Here is an 18,335-nt window from a genome sequence, read left to right as displayed (position 1 = left end):
AAAATATAAAGTCAGAATTGCGAGTTATAAAGTCCGAATTGTGCGAAATACAAAGTCAGAATTGCGAGATATAAAGTCAGAATTGTGCGAAATAAAGTCAGAATTGTGTTATAAAGTCAGAATTGTGTGGTATAAAATCAGAATTGCGAGTAATAAAGTCAGAATTTTGCATATAATGTCAGAATTGTGTTATAAAGTCAGAATTTTGCGATATAAAGTCAGAATTGTGGAAAATAAAGTCAAAATTGTGTTATAAAGTCAGAATTGCGAGATATAAAGTCAGAATTGCGAGTTCTAAAGTCAGAATTGCGAGTTATAAAGTCAGAATTGCGAGTTATAAAGTCAGAATTGCGAGATATAGTCAGAATTGTGTGAAATAAAGTTAAAATTGTGTTATAAAGTCAGAATTGCGAGATATAAAGTCAGAATTGCGAGATATGAAGTCAGAATTGTGTGATATAAAGTCAGAATTGTGTGATAAAGTTAGAATTGTGTGTTATAAAGTCAGAATTGTGCAATATAAAATCAGAATTGTGTGATATAAAGTCAGAATTGTGAGATATAAAATCAGAATTGTGAGATATAAAGTCAGAATTGCGAGATATAAAGTCTGAATTGTGTGATTACGTCAGAATTGTGTGTTATAAAGTCAGAATTGTGCAATATAAAATCAGAATTGTGAGATATAAAGTCAGAATTGCGAGATATGTCAGAATTGTGTTATAAAGTCAGAATTGTGCAAAATAAAGTCAAAATTGCGTTATAAAGTCAGAATTGCGAGTTATAAAGTCAGAATTGTGCAATATAATGTCAGAATTGTGTGTTAGAAAGTCAGAATTTTGCGATATAAAGTCAGAATTGTGCGATATAAAGTCAGAATTGCGAATTGTAAAGTCAGAATTTTGCAGTATAATGTCAGAATTGTGTGTTAGAAAGTCCGAATTGTGTGTTATAAAATCACAATTGTGAGATATAAAGTCAGAATTGCGAGATATGTCAGAATTGTGTTATAAAGTCAGAATTGTCAAAATAAAGTCAAAATTGTGTTATAAAGTCAGAATTGCGAGTTATAAAGTCAGAACTGCGAATTGTAAAGTCAGAATTGTGCGATATAAAGTCAGAATTGTGAGATATAAAGTGAGAATTGCGAGATATAAAGTTAGAATTGCGAGATATAAAGTCAGAATTGCAAAATATAAAGTCAGAATTGCGAGTTATAAAGTCAGATTTGCATAATACAAAGTCAGAATTGCGAGATATAAAGTCAGAATTGTGCGAAATAAAGTCAGAATTGTGTTATAAAGTCAGAATTGTGTGGTATAAAATCAGAATTGCAAGTAATAAAGTCAGAATTGTGCATATAATGTCAGAATTGTGTTATAAAGTCAGAATTGTGCGATATACAGTCAGAATTGTGGAAAATAAAGTCAAAACTGTGTTATAAAGTCAGAATTGCGAGTTCTAAAGTCAGAATTGCGAGGTATAAAGTCAGAATTGCGAGATATAAAGTCAGAATTCCGAGTTGTTAAGTCAGAATTGAGAGATATAAAGTCAGAATTGCGAGATATAAAGTTAGAATTGCGAGATATAAAGTCAGAATTGAAAAATATAAAGTCAGAATTGCGAGTTATAAAGTCAGATTTGCACAATACAAAGTCAGAATTGCGAGATATAAAGTCAGAATTGTGCGAAATAAAGTCAGAATTGTGTGGTATAAAATCAGAATTGCGAGTAATAAAGTCAGAATTGTGCATATAATGTCAGAATTGTGTTATAAAGTCAGAATTGTGCGATATACAGTCAGAATTGTGGAAAATAAAGTCAAAATTGTGTTATAAAGTCAGAATTGCGAGATATAAAGTCAGAATTGCGAGTTCTAAAGTCAGAATTGTGCGATATACAGTCAGAATTGTGGAAAATAAAGTAAAAATTTTGTTATAAAGTCAGAATTGCGAGTTGTAAAGTCAGAATTGTGCAATATAATGTCAGAAGTGTTATAAAGTCAGAATTGCGAGATATAAAGTCAGAATTGCGAGTTGTAAAGTCAGAATTGTGCAATATAATATCAGAATTGTGTTATAAAGTCAGAATTGCGTTATATAAAGCTAGAATTGCAAGTTATAAAGTCAGAATTGCAAGTTATAAAGTCAGAATTACACAATACAAAGTCAGAATTGCGAGATATAAAGTCAGAATTGCGAGTTATAAAGTCAGAATTGAGAGATATAAAGTCAGAATTGTTTTTATGCTCACATATAGCATTCAGTATGTACTAAATGATGAATGAGCAAACAAATGAATGGTTGGGAAATTAAATCTGCACACGTGTAGTTCTCACCAGGCAGTCGGTTGGTTTGGGTCCAGTGCAGCCGGCGGCACAATGTTCATTGCAGCAGTCGATGGGTTTGGGTCCCTTACACCTGCCCGAGCACTGCTCCGCACAGATCACTTTAGTCACTGGATTCAGAGAGAGAAGGAACTTCAGAGATCCTAACAGCCCTATCAGTGTTCGCTACAGCTGAACACAGCAACAACAATTCGATATTCTTCTGAAGAGTTTTCAAAACAGTCCTTCAGGGGTCAAGTAGTGTTCTTCAGCAGTCCTGAAATATACTGCCCGGCCAAAAAGAAAAGTCACTTTTTGGATTTAAATAGGCAAATGCTGAAGAGTCAATGATTGGATCATTATTGCAGTGATTATTATGTTTCTAGCATGTTATATGTTTGGCAACAGTTCTTCTAACCCTAATTGATGGAGTGTGTAGCTTTTCATTTCTTAAACAACCTTGTAGGAATACACATAGCCATATTCCAGGATGACAATGTCAAGATTCATCAGGCTCAAACTGTGAAAGAATGGTTGGGATGGAGCATGAAGAATCAATTCCACACATGAATTGGCACCTCTGAGTCCAGACCTTAAATTCCTCAAAAACCTCAAATTCATTGAAAGTCTTTGGGATGTGCTGGAGGAGACTTTACAGAGTGCTGGACTCTTGCATTGTCAATACAAGATCTTGAACAGACATTGATGCACCTCTTGATGTAAATATCATCACAACATGTATTTCCTTCAAGAGGTGCGAACATTTTTGAAAACTGATGACTCATTAAAGTCAGTTCCCTGTTCTAATCTCCTTCATTGTACACGTTCCTTGCAATAACCCAGCATGAAAACTGTAAAGACATTTATAATATTACAAAAGATTTCTATTACACATAAATGCCATTCTTTTGAACTTTCTATTAATCAAAAAATCCTGAAAAAAGTATCATGGTTTCCGCAAAAATATTAAAGCGTCCCAATTATGCTTATTCAAATAGTACCTTTGATGTATTTTGTAATATAGCTGTCAAAGATACAAGTGCAAGTTATTTTCTCCTAAAAAACAAGAATTGACTCTAAACTGCTTAAACAGACATTAGCAATTCCAGTCTCACTTCCGGTTACATACCAATGTAACACATTTGCATAATGCCAGTCTACAGTCTTGATTGGCTGCCCGTGAACGTCTACTTTGACCCTAAAGCACTGTAGTTGTAGCTGAGGCCTGGAAGAGTTTGGTTCGTGTTGTCCAAATGTTGAAAAATCACAACAGACTGGGCCATCTGACCAATCTGACCAGAGTAGGCTCTCGGAAAGACAGGGTTTAGAGAGATTGCCGTTTTCAGAACCAAACTTTTGAATGGTAGTAAAAAGTATGTGTTTATAGTCGCTAGCTTCTAAAAGATTTCTGTCGTTTTGGTTTTGTAGGATTTTTTTGAAACACTTCTACATAGCGTGCTTTCACTAATTTAGTAAAAATCCTGAAAGTAGGAAAAACATTCAGATTCAGTCACTTGAGTAGTTTAGGAACACTTACTTGTTTGGCAGTTTTGAGGGCCAGGGCCCCAACAGGAACCATTGTGACAGCTCGGGTCACACTTCTTACCTGTGGGAGGTAGAGTAGAATATTCTTAATAAACATGCAACATTATTTAGTACCATTTAATATGTATATAATATATTTAAAAAAAACAGACAATCCAGGGACATACAGTGTTTTGTGAAGATTGCTGCTGACACGTCAATTTTAGGCTGGCCCTTCATGTTCAGAATGTCAGTCCACTGGATGGTCTCCACATTACATAGATGAGTGTTATTGTTAAGTTTTATTCCACCCTTCAGTATTTCTAGGAGGAAAAATGACAGTGTTTCAACAATGCATTAATGTACTGTATGACAAACTTCACTAAGAGGGACAGTTGAAATATAGGTCTATTATTATTTTCCAAATATAACTTTCAGCACTTGGCATGGAGATTAATGAATGTTATTCCCTCTACAAAACAAATGTGCGAAAGACATAAATACAAGTCAGTTAGAAGCATGTGTTATTCCCATTTGGAAAACAAATAGGACAAAGAACACTTTTATATAACCACATACCAGTTAAACTAGTCAGTGGTAACTGGCTCACGGCTTGTCCGATGCTGTTGTTGTAGTTTACGAGGACGGCCAAGGCAAATTTGTCTTCAAAAAGGGAGTGGCCACGAATGATGCGCAGATTCTCAAGGGGGATGATGGGAGCCGAGTTGACCCCGATAAGAACATAGCCACCAACTTCTTGGATGCTCTAAAAAACATAAAACTTACTAAGCATCCAACACTAAAACTATATGAAGAGTTGTTATACTGCATGATTTAAATATTGTTGAGGCATCTGTCATTAAATACAAACTATAATTAGCAACATGCTAAAATCATTGGTTTACAGATGACTTACAATACAACCAAACCGTAAAATAGCACTGAACATTGTGTTTGTAAATGGATGTATCATACCCTGAGAAAAGTCAAGTCATGTTTTTCTGTCATATATGTGATTTCCAGGTTTTCCAGAACCACGGTGCAGTTGCTGTACATTTTTACCATAATCTGATAATGGTCATCCACTGTTCCCAAAAGGGTCAGTTTGTTGTTCGCCCCTTGACACACTTAAACACAGAGAGAGAAAAAAAGAACAATTAAATCCACAATAAAAGGCAAATTCCAATAGAAGCAAAAATGATTTTGGTGGTAATTAAGTATTCATTCTTTTTACAATTATTCATCCATTAAATCTCCCAACCAAAATATTTTTAAACATACTTTTGAACACATTGAAATCAGTTTATTTCATTCAATAATACAGTAAGACAGTTTTTTTTAATTAAATTAATAATTCAGCAAAGATGCATTCAATTGATCAAAAGTGATAAAGACTTTTATTTTGTTACAAAAGATTTCTATTTCAAATAAATAATGAATATGATTTCCTCCAATATAGCAACCATTTTCATCATTAATAATAAGAAATGTTTCCTGAGCACCAAATCGGCATATTAAAATTATTTCTGAAGGATTAGGAATAAATTCACTTTTGCCGTCAAAGGAATAGTCTTTTTAAAAAACATTAAACTAGAAAACAGTTCTTTTATTTGTAATAATATTTCTTATATATGTTGTCTTAACTTAAAAAAGTGAGGAAACCCATTGCCTTAAAATAATTAAGTTCACTAAAAAATGTTCAATTAAACATGAAGTTCATTACTTAATAATTTTAAGGCAGCAGGTTTCCTCACTTTTTTAAGTTAAGTCAACTGATCACTTTTTAGAGTGTTGGTGAGCATTAAAGACTTAAAAAGAGCTTTATACACAGTCCTTTAACAACAATTACAGTCTTGAGCCTTCTTGTTTATGCCACATTTGTGGAATTTTAGCCCATTTTGCAATGCAAATTTGTTCCAATTACACAAATTAGATGGAGTGCGTATGTAGACTGCAATTTTCAGGTCAAACCACAGGTTTTCACTTGAATTCAGGTCTAGGCTCTGGCCAAGCCATTTCAAAATCTTTATTTATACAAATAAAGGACTAAAATGATTGTAATGAATCAACTGTGAATGCTATACCATCTGAGTCCACCTGAGGCATGTAGGTGTCTTTTGCAGCTAATGAACGAATCAGAATTCAGTGTAGGTGGGCGTTTGTTTTAAGTGCTCTGAGCGGCAACGGAAAGACTCTGCGGTGGGCCAAGATAAATAGTGCTCGTGGCACAGAGCTCCTCTGAATGCTACGAGAACTTACTCTTTCTCACACACTCATCTGATAAAAAAAGACTAGTACATTTACTTAGTGTGGTCTATATTGCTGCAGAGACACCATTATGACCTCTGATTCAGAACACGGCCGCAATCAAACCAGCTAAAAGTGTGAGGTGTCGATGATTAATGACAAAATTAGTCATCAACAACCCCTATTTTGCACCACAAGATATCCCCGATGAGACCAACATATTGGCAGTTTCCACTAATAGATGCATCAGACTGTAAAATTGTGAATAATTCCATTACTGCATAAGTAATAATTAAGTTATTGTGTAACAGAAGACAGATCCAGTCATTTCAAAAGTGACTTCCTAAGACACTTGATTAGCAAGGGTGATGGGAATTCCCACTGATTTGAAGGAAAACAATGAATCAACAATGATGGGTTGATGGTTCATGGTCTGTTCTACTACAGTCATTTCTCTTCCTCCTCCTCAATTTTTTCATTACTTTATCCTCACTATCTCTATCATTATACAATTCTAAATTGCAGTGTTCTTCAACTGTGCAAAAAAAAAAATGCTGTCATCATTTGGAAAATAAAATATCTCTTGAGGGAAAGTAAATAATTTTCAGAATTGCAGAGTAAAACATTGAACAAGCAAAATAAGATTCAAATCAAACTCCATGGCATTTCGGTGCAAATTCATCTGTTTTTGGTAGAAGATAATGAAATTTGGCAGATGCCAACATGGAATGTTTTCCTTAACTTCATCAACATGGAATGCTGTCCTTAAATTAATTCAATTATAACTAAAAGATTCTTAAAGATAATGCTGTAAACTATATAGGGAGCCCTTACTTGCACATTACTATAATAGTAAAGGTTAACAACAGAGCCCAAACTATTACCCTAAATTCAGATGCTATTTATTTTTTAGATATAATAATCAACACTCAAATAACATATTGCATGCAAACATGTAAACTTCACATAAGGCAGTTTTTGCATTAACTTCTAAATCTAATTATATATATTTTTTTCCTTCTCCAATTTGTTGTTGAAATATAATCATTTATATAAAGTGGCTGTCATTTTCATAACAGATTTATTTAAACATACATTAAATAATCAATATATCACTAACAGGTTAAGTAGAATATAATTAATATATATAGGCTAATATAGTGCTTATATTTAGCGAAAAGGATCATCTATTGAACTAACCAGCTGTGGATACTGAATGACATCTGAGGTAAATGTAATGCTACGTGACATTGTTTAGGCTACAAGCTGTTTTAGTGACGTATTTCCGCGGTTGAAACACTGATTGAGTATGGGATGATTTTAGACTCAAAATGATTAATAAATGCACACACAATTATCCATGAACTTGATAAATGTTGCAGACATGTTTTACTATCCACAAACAAATGCCTTTTAACTTGTGTGTGCAAAATACAGAATTATATGAATGTGCAGTGATTTGTACAAATAGAGACATAATTGTGAATACAAACCTTTGATTTTGTATTAATGTAAGTCAGAATTTGTGCGTGCAACGAGTAAGATGTGCATTTGTGGATCCGGTGACGCGCTTGCATTCATTGACTCGTTTGTGAGTTGATCCTATTTGATTCGTTTGGATTTTGAGACTTTCATTTTGCCGGTTTGGCCTTGAACGATCCACACACACAGCTGTCTAAGAAAACCTGCTGCCACTAGATGGCAGTATTCTGCCAAAACAGATAACGGCACCGTGAGTGATATTCTGCCTATAAGAAGCTTCATGTGTCCTCGTTAAAAAGACGAGGAAAACGCTTAACAGGCTAACGTTAAAAAGGTATTAATAACGCATAGGCTACTTTGTATAGGCAAGCAGATTAAATCAGGTTATGAACACAACATTGTTCATCACAACATTTTTCTCCCATACACTGTAAAAAAAATGTTGGGGAAAAATTGTGCAAATTGATCATTACATATATAAATTACTTCCAAATAATTATCCCCATGCAAAAAGATGCATTGTACTAATCATAGCTTAAGGTCTTCACTCAAAATTTAAATTGTATATTCACCGAACATATTTAATTGTGCTCAGTCAATCTATGAAGTCGAAGAGAAAAATCCATGTTGGATGAACAAGTCCTACGTCCGAAAAACTGTATACGCATGCGCAAAACGCGCATGAAGAAAACCGTTTGTGTGGAGATTTCAAACGCGGATGCACGGGAGCGCCAGCGCAAGCAGACTGCAGAGCCAAACTCTCCGTGCTGAAGACCGAAACAAACATTCCCAAGAGAATAGAGATATTCATCGTCACAAGACGTTGGTGAGTATTGAGCACTGAAATTATTCTCCAGAGTTTTGCTTCATGACCCGGTATGAAGTTTAAAAGACATTTTGTATAATCACGAGTTCATGCATTCATTGGTTTCATGAGTGTGTTCTCGTTTACCACATAATTGTCTAATGGTAGCCGATAGTTTTATTTTTCTCATGTCTTATATGTCTAAAATAACAGGTAATAAGTGAATTAAGTCATTTGTGTGTATTTCATGTAAATTTACTAAAACTTTAACTAAAATAATAATATATATATATATATATATATATATATATATATATATATATATATATATATATATATATATATATATATATATATATATTAAAGCTTCTCTTTTGTTGGCAACAGCAGGTTTATAAGTGCTTCTTATACGTTTCTTCGCATGTTCCCAATTTCACATTAAAAGTCACTCTGACTCAGATACAGAGATAGAGACGCTAAAAACACCAGATCACGAGCTGCTCAAGTGTAAAAGAACACAGTGCTGTGCTTCACTCTGAAACACCCAGTACATACAGTGTGTTTATTTAATTCAAATAGTAGCCTTTGCTAAGCCATATTGCGATTTTGGTTTTAATCTCAGACTACATTAAATATGGCTTCACTTGCAACTAGAATAAATATGGTTTGTTCTGTTTTGTATGGTGAAGTATTGGATGCCAATAGAATTTAACAGATATTTAGAAAGCAAACAAAATAAATAAAGCATACGTTTGGGCCTGTGAAATTCATGGTGATTTTAATACATTTCAACTTTAAAGACCATTTGGTGCAGTGTTGGGTCATGTTTAAGGTCACATTTGGGTCCTGAACCAAAACCAGTTGAGAACCACTGCACTAGTTAGGCATATATGGTGCAATGTCAGTGATAGAAAGGGTTGTTGTGTGGGTGGCAATTCAGTTATTTAATGGACTTAGATAACAGAGAGGCCAAACAACTCAACCAGTCTCAGGTCAAAGTTGTTTCTAGTTTTAGGATAAGCTAGACTCCACTTTCGAGATAAACGTATGTTGACACAGTTTAGAGGAGCCAGCTTGAGACAAGGAGACCAGAACTCCAAGGAGACCATAAAGCTCTTTATAAGAGCTTTATAGTCACTCTCTATAAACACTGAATGGATGAACTGCACAGCACAATTACAGAAACCCCTCCTCCAAGTCTTATTAGCAAAACTCATAGTATTGTATCGTGAGATGAGGTGTTGACATGAGAGATTTATCACAGAGCATATTAACTGTTGTTTGGTCGCATTCTTTAACGTGTCTGTTCTTGAAGGAAAAGCTTAAGCTTGTAAACAACTGAGTGACAGAAGTCTCAAATTTTGTCTTGCTTAAAAAGGATTTAAAGTGAAAGTTCACCCAAGCATAAAAATTCTGTCATCATTTACTCAACCTTATGTGATTATTTCTTCTGCAGAACACAAAAGCAGACATTTTGAAGAATGCATGAACAAAGTTTGTCCAAAAAATGTAATTCAGTAGGGTCCAAAACAACACTGGAATCCTTTGACTTTCATGGTGTGGCAAGGAGTCGAGGTCGAGGTCGAGGCAGAGGGACCGTGGGAGAACGGCACGAGGCTGGGGGCGTGATAGATAATGAGCGGCAGCTGCGTGCCACCCCGGTCTCGTATCTCACGGAGGAGCTGCGAGGCATAAGAGGAGGAGCGAAGACAGTGAAGGACGAAAGAGGACCAGGCCAGGACTTTTACGTTGTGTTTTGTTCATGTTTTATTATGTGTGTGCGGCAGCCGTCTATGAGGAGGCTACTGTTTTTACTTTCAGTTTATGTTTATTTATTTATTAAAGTATTTGAACGATTGCCGGTTCCTGCCTCCTTCTTCCCATATCAACAAACCTTCTTTTTCTAAGGTTGCCAAATCACAAGAAGCAGTATTGGCCGATACGATCATAGGAGGTAGTCTCAGCCGATACCAATCACAATAGGTAGTATCTGCCAATACCGATCACAGTAAGCAGTATTGGCCAATCCCAGGAAGCAGTATCGGCCGATTCTGATCACAGGAAGCAGTATCGGCCAATCAATGGAGGCAAAATCGGTCAATCACAGGAGGCAGTATAGGCCAATACCAATCACAAGAGGCAGTATCGGCCGATCACAGGAGACAGTATCGGCCAATACCGATCACAGAAAGCAGTATGGGCCAATCACAGGAGGCAGTATCGGCCAATAACAGGATGCAGTATCTTCCAATAACAGGATGCAGTGTCGGCCTATCAAAGAAAACAGTATTGGCCGATAACGATCACAGAAAGCAGTATCGGCCAATCACAGGAGGCAGTATCTGCTATTACTGATCCACGATCACAAGGTTGGGGCCTTCTTTTTATCATGTAGCATTATTTATTGTATAAGGATTTTACAGACATTAGTACATTAATACAGACAACAAGGATGCTGACAGTAAATACTTTAATAATGTTACAAAAGGGGCGAAAGGCAAGTAGTTCTGAAGAACAGAAGAGGGCTTCTGTTATAAGAAATAGCTCAGTGGAAAAGTTGAGGGTGAGACAACGGGTTCCTTGTGCTCTGCTATACTCACATTGCAATGAAACAGTGTGCTTCACAGCGCAGAGTAAAGCCATCAACCCATCGCCTACACACTGGACAAGATAAATTCATAAACAGTGTCTTAACGGTGTTATCTAGGACGGCCGATATGGAGTTACTCATTTCCTGAGTCAGTCCTAGGCAGAATGAAGGCCTTCTGGAGCAAATGACTTTGATTGATTTCACTGGATGTTGCTTAAATCATGACTCTTTGAGACAGTAGGATGTTTTCCATTGACACGGATGATAACTGTAGCATGTGATGAAGAAATTATGACCAGAGGTAACGTCACTTGTTTTGTCGTTAAAGATTGAGTTGGCTCACTTCCTTCTAGCAATCCTTCTGGCCCAGTGCCATGATTAGGTGTGTCTTTACCTAGGCTGGCTCAACTTTAGTAGGTATACAGTTCTTCTCTGCATATGACGTAACTGCTTGAGTGCTACTTTTTGCCGCTGGCTGTAGGTGTGCTGAACATTCTTCATAATGTGTGTTCCCATGCATCCACACTACAGGGTTAGCACCAAGAAGAACCTTAGTCATGTAAAATTTGCTGCAATATACGGAAGAAGATGTAATTTACTGTCTGCTCACATTTTATAAATTATCTTTATTGAAGAGGGTGTGAGCGTGTTTTGTTTCTTTAGCAGGTTACTACAAAATTCTTCAGAAAAGGTTTGTGAAAATGTTAGTAGGACGCAATTCCTGCTTAGAAATGCAACTGTCATCTGAAATTCTATCCCCCTTCCTCAATGGCTGATTAAAAACATAGAGAAATCGCATACTGTATAGATAACTTCACTGCCATTCACAAATCCTCTCCCGTGGCCTCGTGGATAGTAAAGTGTCCATCCTATGCACACTTCAGAATCATGCCGGAAGTAGTAGGTCATCCGGGGACTTTTCACCTACTGTTTTATGAATACTATGAATTAAAATATCCTACTGTGCTCACATACTGCTTTCCACCTACTATATAGTATGGAAGTAGGCATATTCAGACACAGCAAATGTATTATCGTGATATTTCGTTTTGGCTAATCAAACAAGCTTTTTCCTAACCAATTAGTGAGATTCTAAATTAGTCGGCTAAGCTGTTAGCTTGCTAAGGCTAACGGGGAAAAAAAGAAAGTGAATTGTTAATTTGATCATTTAAGTTTTCCAGTTTAACCAATATAATTAATATAAGTAACTTAGAGGGGGGTCTAATGCTATTTCATGCATTCTGACTTAATGACTTTAAAAAGTGGGATTCTCAGGCTAAACATGGCCAACATTTCAAAAAACGAGTTGGACGTATGACAGAGTATTTGTACTGTGCCTAATACACTCCTTCAGGATTCGAACAAATGTCGGAAAGTTTTTTTGGTACTACTTTACAATAAGGTTCATTAGTTAACATTAGTTAACTACATTAGTTAACCTGAACTAATAATGAATTGCACGTATAAAGCATTTATTTATCTTTATTAATGTTAATTTCAACATTTATGTTGAATCTTTATTAAAATCTTGTTAGCATTAGTTAATGCACTGTGAACTAACATGAACAAATCACGAACAGCTGGATTTTTATAAACTAACGTTAACAAAGATTAACAAACACAGTAACAAATGTATTGCTCATGGTTAAGTCATGTTAGTTAATACATTAACCAATATTAACTAATGAAACCTTATTGTAAAGTGTTACCGTTTTTTTCGAGTATGGCCCTGTATGACGTCATAAAGGGCGGAGATCCTTATATGAGCACTTCTCCCGGATGAGCGCGTGCACACATCAACCAGAGCGAGAGCAAGAGCGCACACATCAACGAGCTTCGTTCGGCTTACGGAAGCCATCGACAGCGCTGTCCTTTGGTTTTAGACCATGAAATCAACGGCACTAAAGAAGTGTGTTTTTGGTTGTGAGGGAAAGACAACCCTGTTCAGCTTCCCAAATAACCCAGCGTTAAGGGAACAGTGAATGCAGTTTGTTTTCCCGGAGCAGCAACAAAGTTCTGCAAGTGTGCTTGTTTGTTCCCGGTCATGAGTCGAAACCGCAGGCGGTGAAAGAAACTGCATCGTTTTGTTGGCAATCGGCACGCGTAAGTGCATATAATGTAAACAACACAAACGTATAGTGAATCGAAAGTTATCCAGGGATAATGCCATGATGTATTGTATTGTGTGTGTGCTTGTGACTCTTTAGCTCCGCCCACTGCACGCTGCCATGAGTTCAGCTGTTTTTGGAAAGAATCAGCACAGCATATCTGTCTTTTATAAATATGATCAAACTAACGACTCTTCAGAGACATGAAGGATGCAATACTACTATATAGGTACTCAATATTAACATGAGACTAGCAGAAACTGTGTGTGTGTGTGGACTGGTAATCCCTACGTTATGGGGACAAAATGTCCCCACAAAGATGGCAATATCCAAAATCCTCTTCCTTGTGGGGACATTTTTTGGTCCCCATGAGGAAAACATCTTATGAATCAGACTAAGTGATGTTTTTTGAAAATGTAAAAATGCAGAATGTCTCCTGTGATGGGTAGTTTAGGGGCAGGGGCAGTGTAAGGGGATAGAAAATACAGTTTATACAGTATAAAAGCCATTACGCCTATGGAAAGTCCCCATAAAACATGAAAACCCAACATGTGTGTGTGTGTGTGTGTGTGTGTGTGTGTGTGTGTGTGTGTGTGTGTGTGTGTGTGTGTCAAGTACCCTTTAAAAGTTATAAAAATATTTCCAAGATTTAGGAGGCATTCAGTCATTCAGTAGTTCTTTAGCTAGTGTTAGCACTGTTAACACACCATTTATCGTTTTACTCTGATTTGTACACTCTTATTTTATGTGTATGTTTTGCACTTTTGGCTGTACAGGTACTGTTTCTCCCATTATCTCAGCTGGAAAAGCATGGCAAAAAGTGTTTCATTGACTAATTTTCACTCTTAGCATCATCAAACAACACTACTCTACTAATGTATCTACAGAACATGAGGATTCTCTTCAACATTTATTTTAACATCACGGGTCACAATTTCAGTACCGCTAAATACAAATTATGAATGCAGTGTTGCAGTCTTCACCTCATGTGAGTGTACACTATTCAGATGACCGCTCACAAAAATACAATTGATTTCTTAATGAAAAATGTTTTAAAGGTGGCATGAAATGAAAGCTGCGATAGTATTTTCTATATTGGGAGAGAAACAGCTTCTTGAACAAGAAAAAAATGTAGGGTGGGACTTGATTCTTTACAGTGGGAAATTGAATGGATGGTTGTGGTTTGCTATTGGTCGATCTCATGAGAGTGACAGGTTGCCCTCACCTTTAAGACCAAATTGACAGTAATCATTTCAACTAAAATCATTTCTATTACAACATAAAATCGACAAAATGGAACAGATCATTTCCCGTTAATACAGTGTCATTACCTGGAATGGCATTAGCTGTTCAAATCATAATTAAGTTATGGGAAAATAAATCCACAGTTATGAGGAAATAGCAATGCTAAATGATTTATAATGTAATTATACTAGTCATTATTTATTCTTTGGAGGCACCTGTAATATTAAATTAAAACAGTGTATTTTATTCAGAGAACACACAGGCCTTTTTAGTGTCCCATTCAACTGTGTATACATATAGTAGGTATTATAATTAAAGTTGTCAATAGATTTGTTTTTATTAATTTGAATGATATGCCATTTATTAATAAAACTAATTGCAATTAATCAGACAAACATTAAAAAATATGAACATTTAAAATATTATAATTGTTTTATAATAAAATGTATTTTAAATCATTTTTAAAATATATTTTTATTGTATATATTTTTTAAATAAACAAAATCACACCAGATTAACAGGTTAAATTGTGAACTCATAAATTGTGAGTGCATAAAACAACATAATATTAATACCATATTAATTTAGGTGATTATTTCCTCAATTTCATTACACTTGACCCCAAGTTTATCTCCACTTTGGTAGAAAGTTTCATTTGTTCTCCTGGAAGCTGAATTACACAAAAGTGAACATATGTTTTTTTTTGCAAGAATAAAGGCAGATGTTTTTGTAAAATAATTTTGAAGTCTCTGAATCATCCTCCTTGGATCTAGAGCTCAAGGCTTTAGGTTTAAAGAGCAGTTTAAACCTCTCAGGACTACCAGTTTTAATGAGGAAAATAAAGCTTTTCCTCAGGTCTTCCTGTGCATTAAGCCCACACTTCCCTCTCCTGCTAGGACATAATTGTTTGAGGATGAGGAGAGGAGGTGTATTCCGCTGCATATGGAGCAATATAAACAAAGATAGCATCACAACACAATGAAGGATTCTCAGGGTGTAGATGACAAGAATTGTACTCTGTGTCTTTGAAGCACAATTCTGGATTCCATCTGGGAGTGGATCCAATGAGTGGGATATAGACTTAAAACTGTGGAGATGTGGGGGTGTTCCAGATCAGGGACTTGAGGAACACACAGGAAGAAGACGGAACAAACAGACAGACACACACACACACACACACACACACACACACACACACACACACACACACACACACACACAAAACCAATACCACTACAATTTTAAAAAGTAGATGGTAAAAAAGCAGAGAAAAAGAGAGAAAAAAATGGCCCTTCTGACATTTCAGGAAGTTCCTTGTATGGGGTCAGTCATTGCGTTACTCCAAACCCAGATGCTATAGTGGCCTCCAAGGAGGGCCAAGGGAGCAAGAAAGAGGGATGGAAAGGGCGGATTTGAGAAAACTGGGAAGAAAGACACGTGCTTGAACCGAGCCAGATGCAAAACACCCACGGAAGAGCAATGTATTTCATTTCACAGAATGTACTTTAAATGCATTATTGGCTTTACTACCAGAAAGTGATACTGTGTTGATTTCATTTCACCCACTGTAAAGCTTCCTCCTCTGTTGCACAACATAGGCTTCAGTGTTGAGGAGTAACAAACGTAACAATGATATTGCACTTTAAAGAAAAATCAGCATATATATTTTTATTTAAAAAGCTACTTTTGTAATGGCATAGTGAGAGAAAATACTTAACCCCTTAAAGGGTTAGTCAACAAAAAATAATAAAGGCCTTCTGAAGCGAAGCGATGTGTTTGTGTAAGAAAAATATCCATATTTAAAACTTTAAATATGCTAAAAAGCTCAATTATCTAGGTTCCAGCGAATCGCCTTCCGTATTCAACTTACGGAAAAAGTGTAGTGCCTCTCGCAGTTCAAAATACTTACGATACGTCTAATGACATTGCACACCAGTTAGGCTCGTCAGACGTAGCATAAGCATTTTTAACTGCGAGAGGCACTAAACTTCACTACATATGAAGCACACACATTTCATTGACTAAAACAGTGGCGTTTCATTAGTGCTTCTCCGAAATTTTTACAAGTCTGCTTTCATTTGACTGTTGATTTTTAAATAAATGTAATTAATTGATTGATAATTTAAAAAAAAAACAACAACTTTATTTTCAGTTTCAGTGTTTCATAAAAAAATTATTTTTGGTGCATTACTATAATTTTTTAAAAATAAAAATAAATACAATTAAATAAAAAAGAGCCCTATCAAAACTGTCCTTTCTCTCTTTTATATTCCCTGTTAGAATGTCCTATTCAACTCACAAGGAAATGTAAGTATTTTATGATAATTTCGTACTAATTTGCACGGTTTGCAAAAAAGTACGGAACCTTTAAACATTTCCCTCTGTCGGGCAGGAGTAAACCGCATGAAAACACGAGTGAAATTGTACGAATTCATACGAAAAAACATAAAAACATAAAACATGTTCATGTAGGTCATAAATTTATCCATACTGTAAATTTGAGTCCCTGTGCATAAATATTTAGTTAAATTGTACTGTTTTCATCTTAGTTTGTTTAATGTAAAGTCTGTTTAAGTGACTAGGTTAAAGATTAAATTAAAGAACAATTCGTGTTTTGTGCCAGATACATGTCTCTGATTCAATTATAAATTGAAATATTAGCCTCTTTCCTCCAGTGTAGTTAGCTATTAAGTATTAGTAGCTTTTAGTGGAGCCAACTACTTTTTTCAGCTTGAATGTAATTAGCAATTATAAGTAGCTACAGTTTCAAAGAAGTCATCATGTTTTAAAGGGATAGTTAACCCTGAAATGAAAATAAAGCCATCTTTTACTCACCCTGCTGTTGTTCCATGCAGTGCCCTATGTCCTTCTATCTTTTTTGAACCTCAAAATCAGAAATTTTAAATAATGGCTGTGGATAGCGACCAGACTGAGATTACAAAAAATATACAAAAGTATCACGCAATGATACAGTGAGACGTGCGCCCTATATGGAAAGTGTTCAGGAGGCACACTATAAGGCTTTGCGAGAAATAAACCGTATTGTTCAGTATAGTTGAATATAGTTTACTGAGTAATCTTAGTTGCATGATGTAAATTGCATCTCTATGATCAGTATGTCTTTGTCTGATCAGCATAAAAACAGCTTTTTTTGCCAGGCAAAGTAAAATTAATGCTTCACAACAATGTCCCGTGTCATTAAAAACCCTGAGATGACAATACAGCACAGAACATGAAAGTACATGTAGTGAATAGATTAAGACATATACAAAGTATAAAAGAGAATAAAGAAACATGAATTTAGATGTTTGTGACTGCTATAAGGTGTGTAATCCTGAAAAATACAAATAATTTAACACTGAATACTCTTGCACAAATGGCTAAATATCTTCATCACTAAACAATGAGTGCTCATAAAAATATTTTTTCACTATGTAAAAAATAATCTCGATGAGGCCAGTGCTAAGTGGGAGCTATTGGCCACCCAGATGATTGCTTGCAGTCATTTGCGTGATTGTAACAGAGAGAGTTGTCTGAGGGGCTCTGTATCTGCAGCTAAAATACAACAAAACAAGCATCATTTCCTCTTCATATGGGACATCTGATTACCACAGCAGTTGCATATATCTGTTAATATTTAATAAACTATCACTTCAACTGATCTCTAACATCTTAGTTTCAGTAAACACAGAAATTAACCGATCAACCTGCACATACCTCTGCTGCTTAGCCATGATCTCAGCCATGATCTCTAACTGTGGTCGAACACTGATGATGTAACACCCAGGTGGGCCCGCCCTCAAGCGGTTATGATTGGCTGATTGATAAGATTAAATCTGATTGGCTAAAGCGCACGACTGATCCAGGTGGGAGGAGAGCGCTGCCAGGAAAGTCTCAAAAACACACACACACAAATCCAAGGCAATTCACACGTGAATGATGATTTGCACATTCACACTACAGGATGAACTTGTACATTTGAAACATTCGAAAGTTTTTGTGACAGTT

At 35.7% G+C, this 18,335-nt stretch overlaps 1 protein-coding gene across 2 annotated transcripts in view; it reads right to left on the bottom strand.

Annotated features, from left to right (window-relative positions):
- The window catches only part of LOC307128367 (epidermal growth factor receptor-like), a 109,543-nt gene that overhangs the window by 53,770 nt on the left and 37,438 nt on the right, over positions 1-18,335 (bottom strand). For both annotated transcript variants that reach the window (XM_079820176.1, XM_079820177.1), the window contains exons 2-6: positions 4,826-4,977; positions 4,430-4,616; positions 4,039-4,173; positions 3,864-3,932; positions 2,339-2,457 (exon numbers count right to left, since the gene is read on the bottom strand). In XM_079820176.1, coding sequence (XP_079676302.1) covers positions 2,339-2,457; positions 3,864-3,932; positions 4,039-4,173; positions 4,430-4,616; positions 4,826-4,977 — 662 coding nt within the window. The remainder of the gene's footprint in view (positions 1-2,338; positions 2,458-3,863; positions 3,933-4,038; positions 4,174-4,429; positions 4,617-4,825; positions 4,978-18,335) is intronic.

The sequence above is a fragment of the Gobio gobio genome (assembly GCF_949357685.1).
Source record: "Gobio gobio genome assembly, chromosome: 6".
In the NCBI taxonomy this organism is placed as follows: domain Eukaryota; kingdom Metazoa; phylum Chordata; class Actinopteri; order Cypriniformes; family Gobionidae; genus Gobio; species Gobio gobio.
This window is presented reverse-complemented; position numbering and strand designations above follow the sequence as displayed.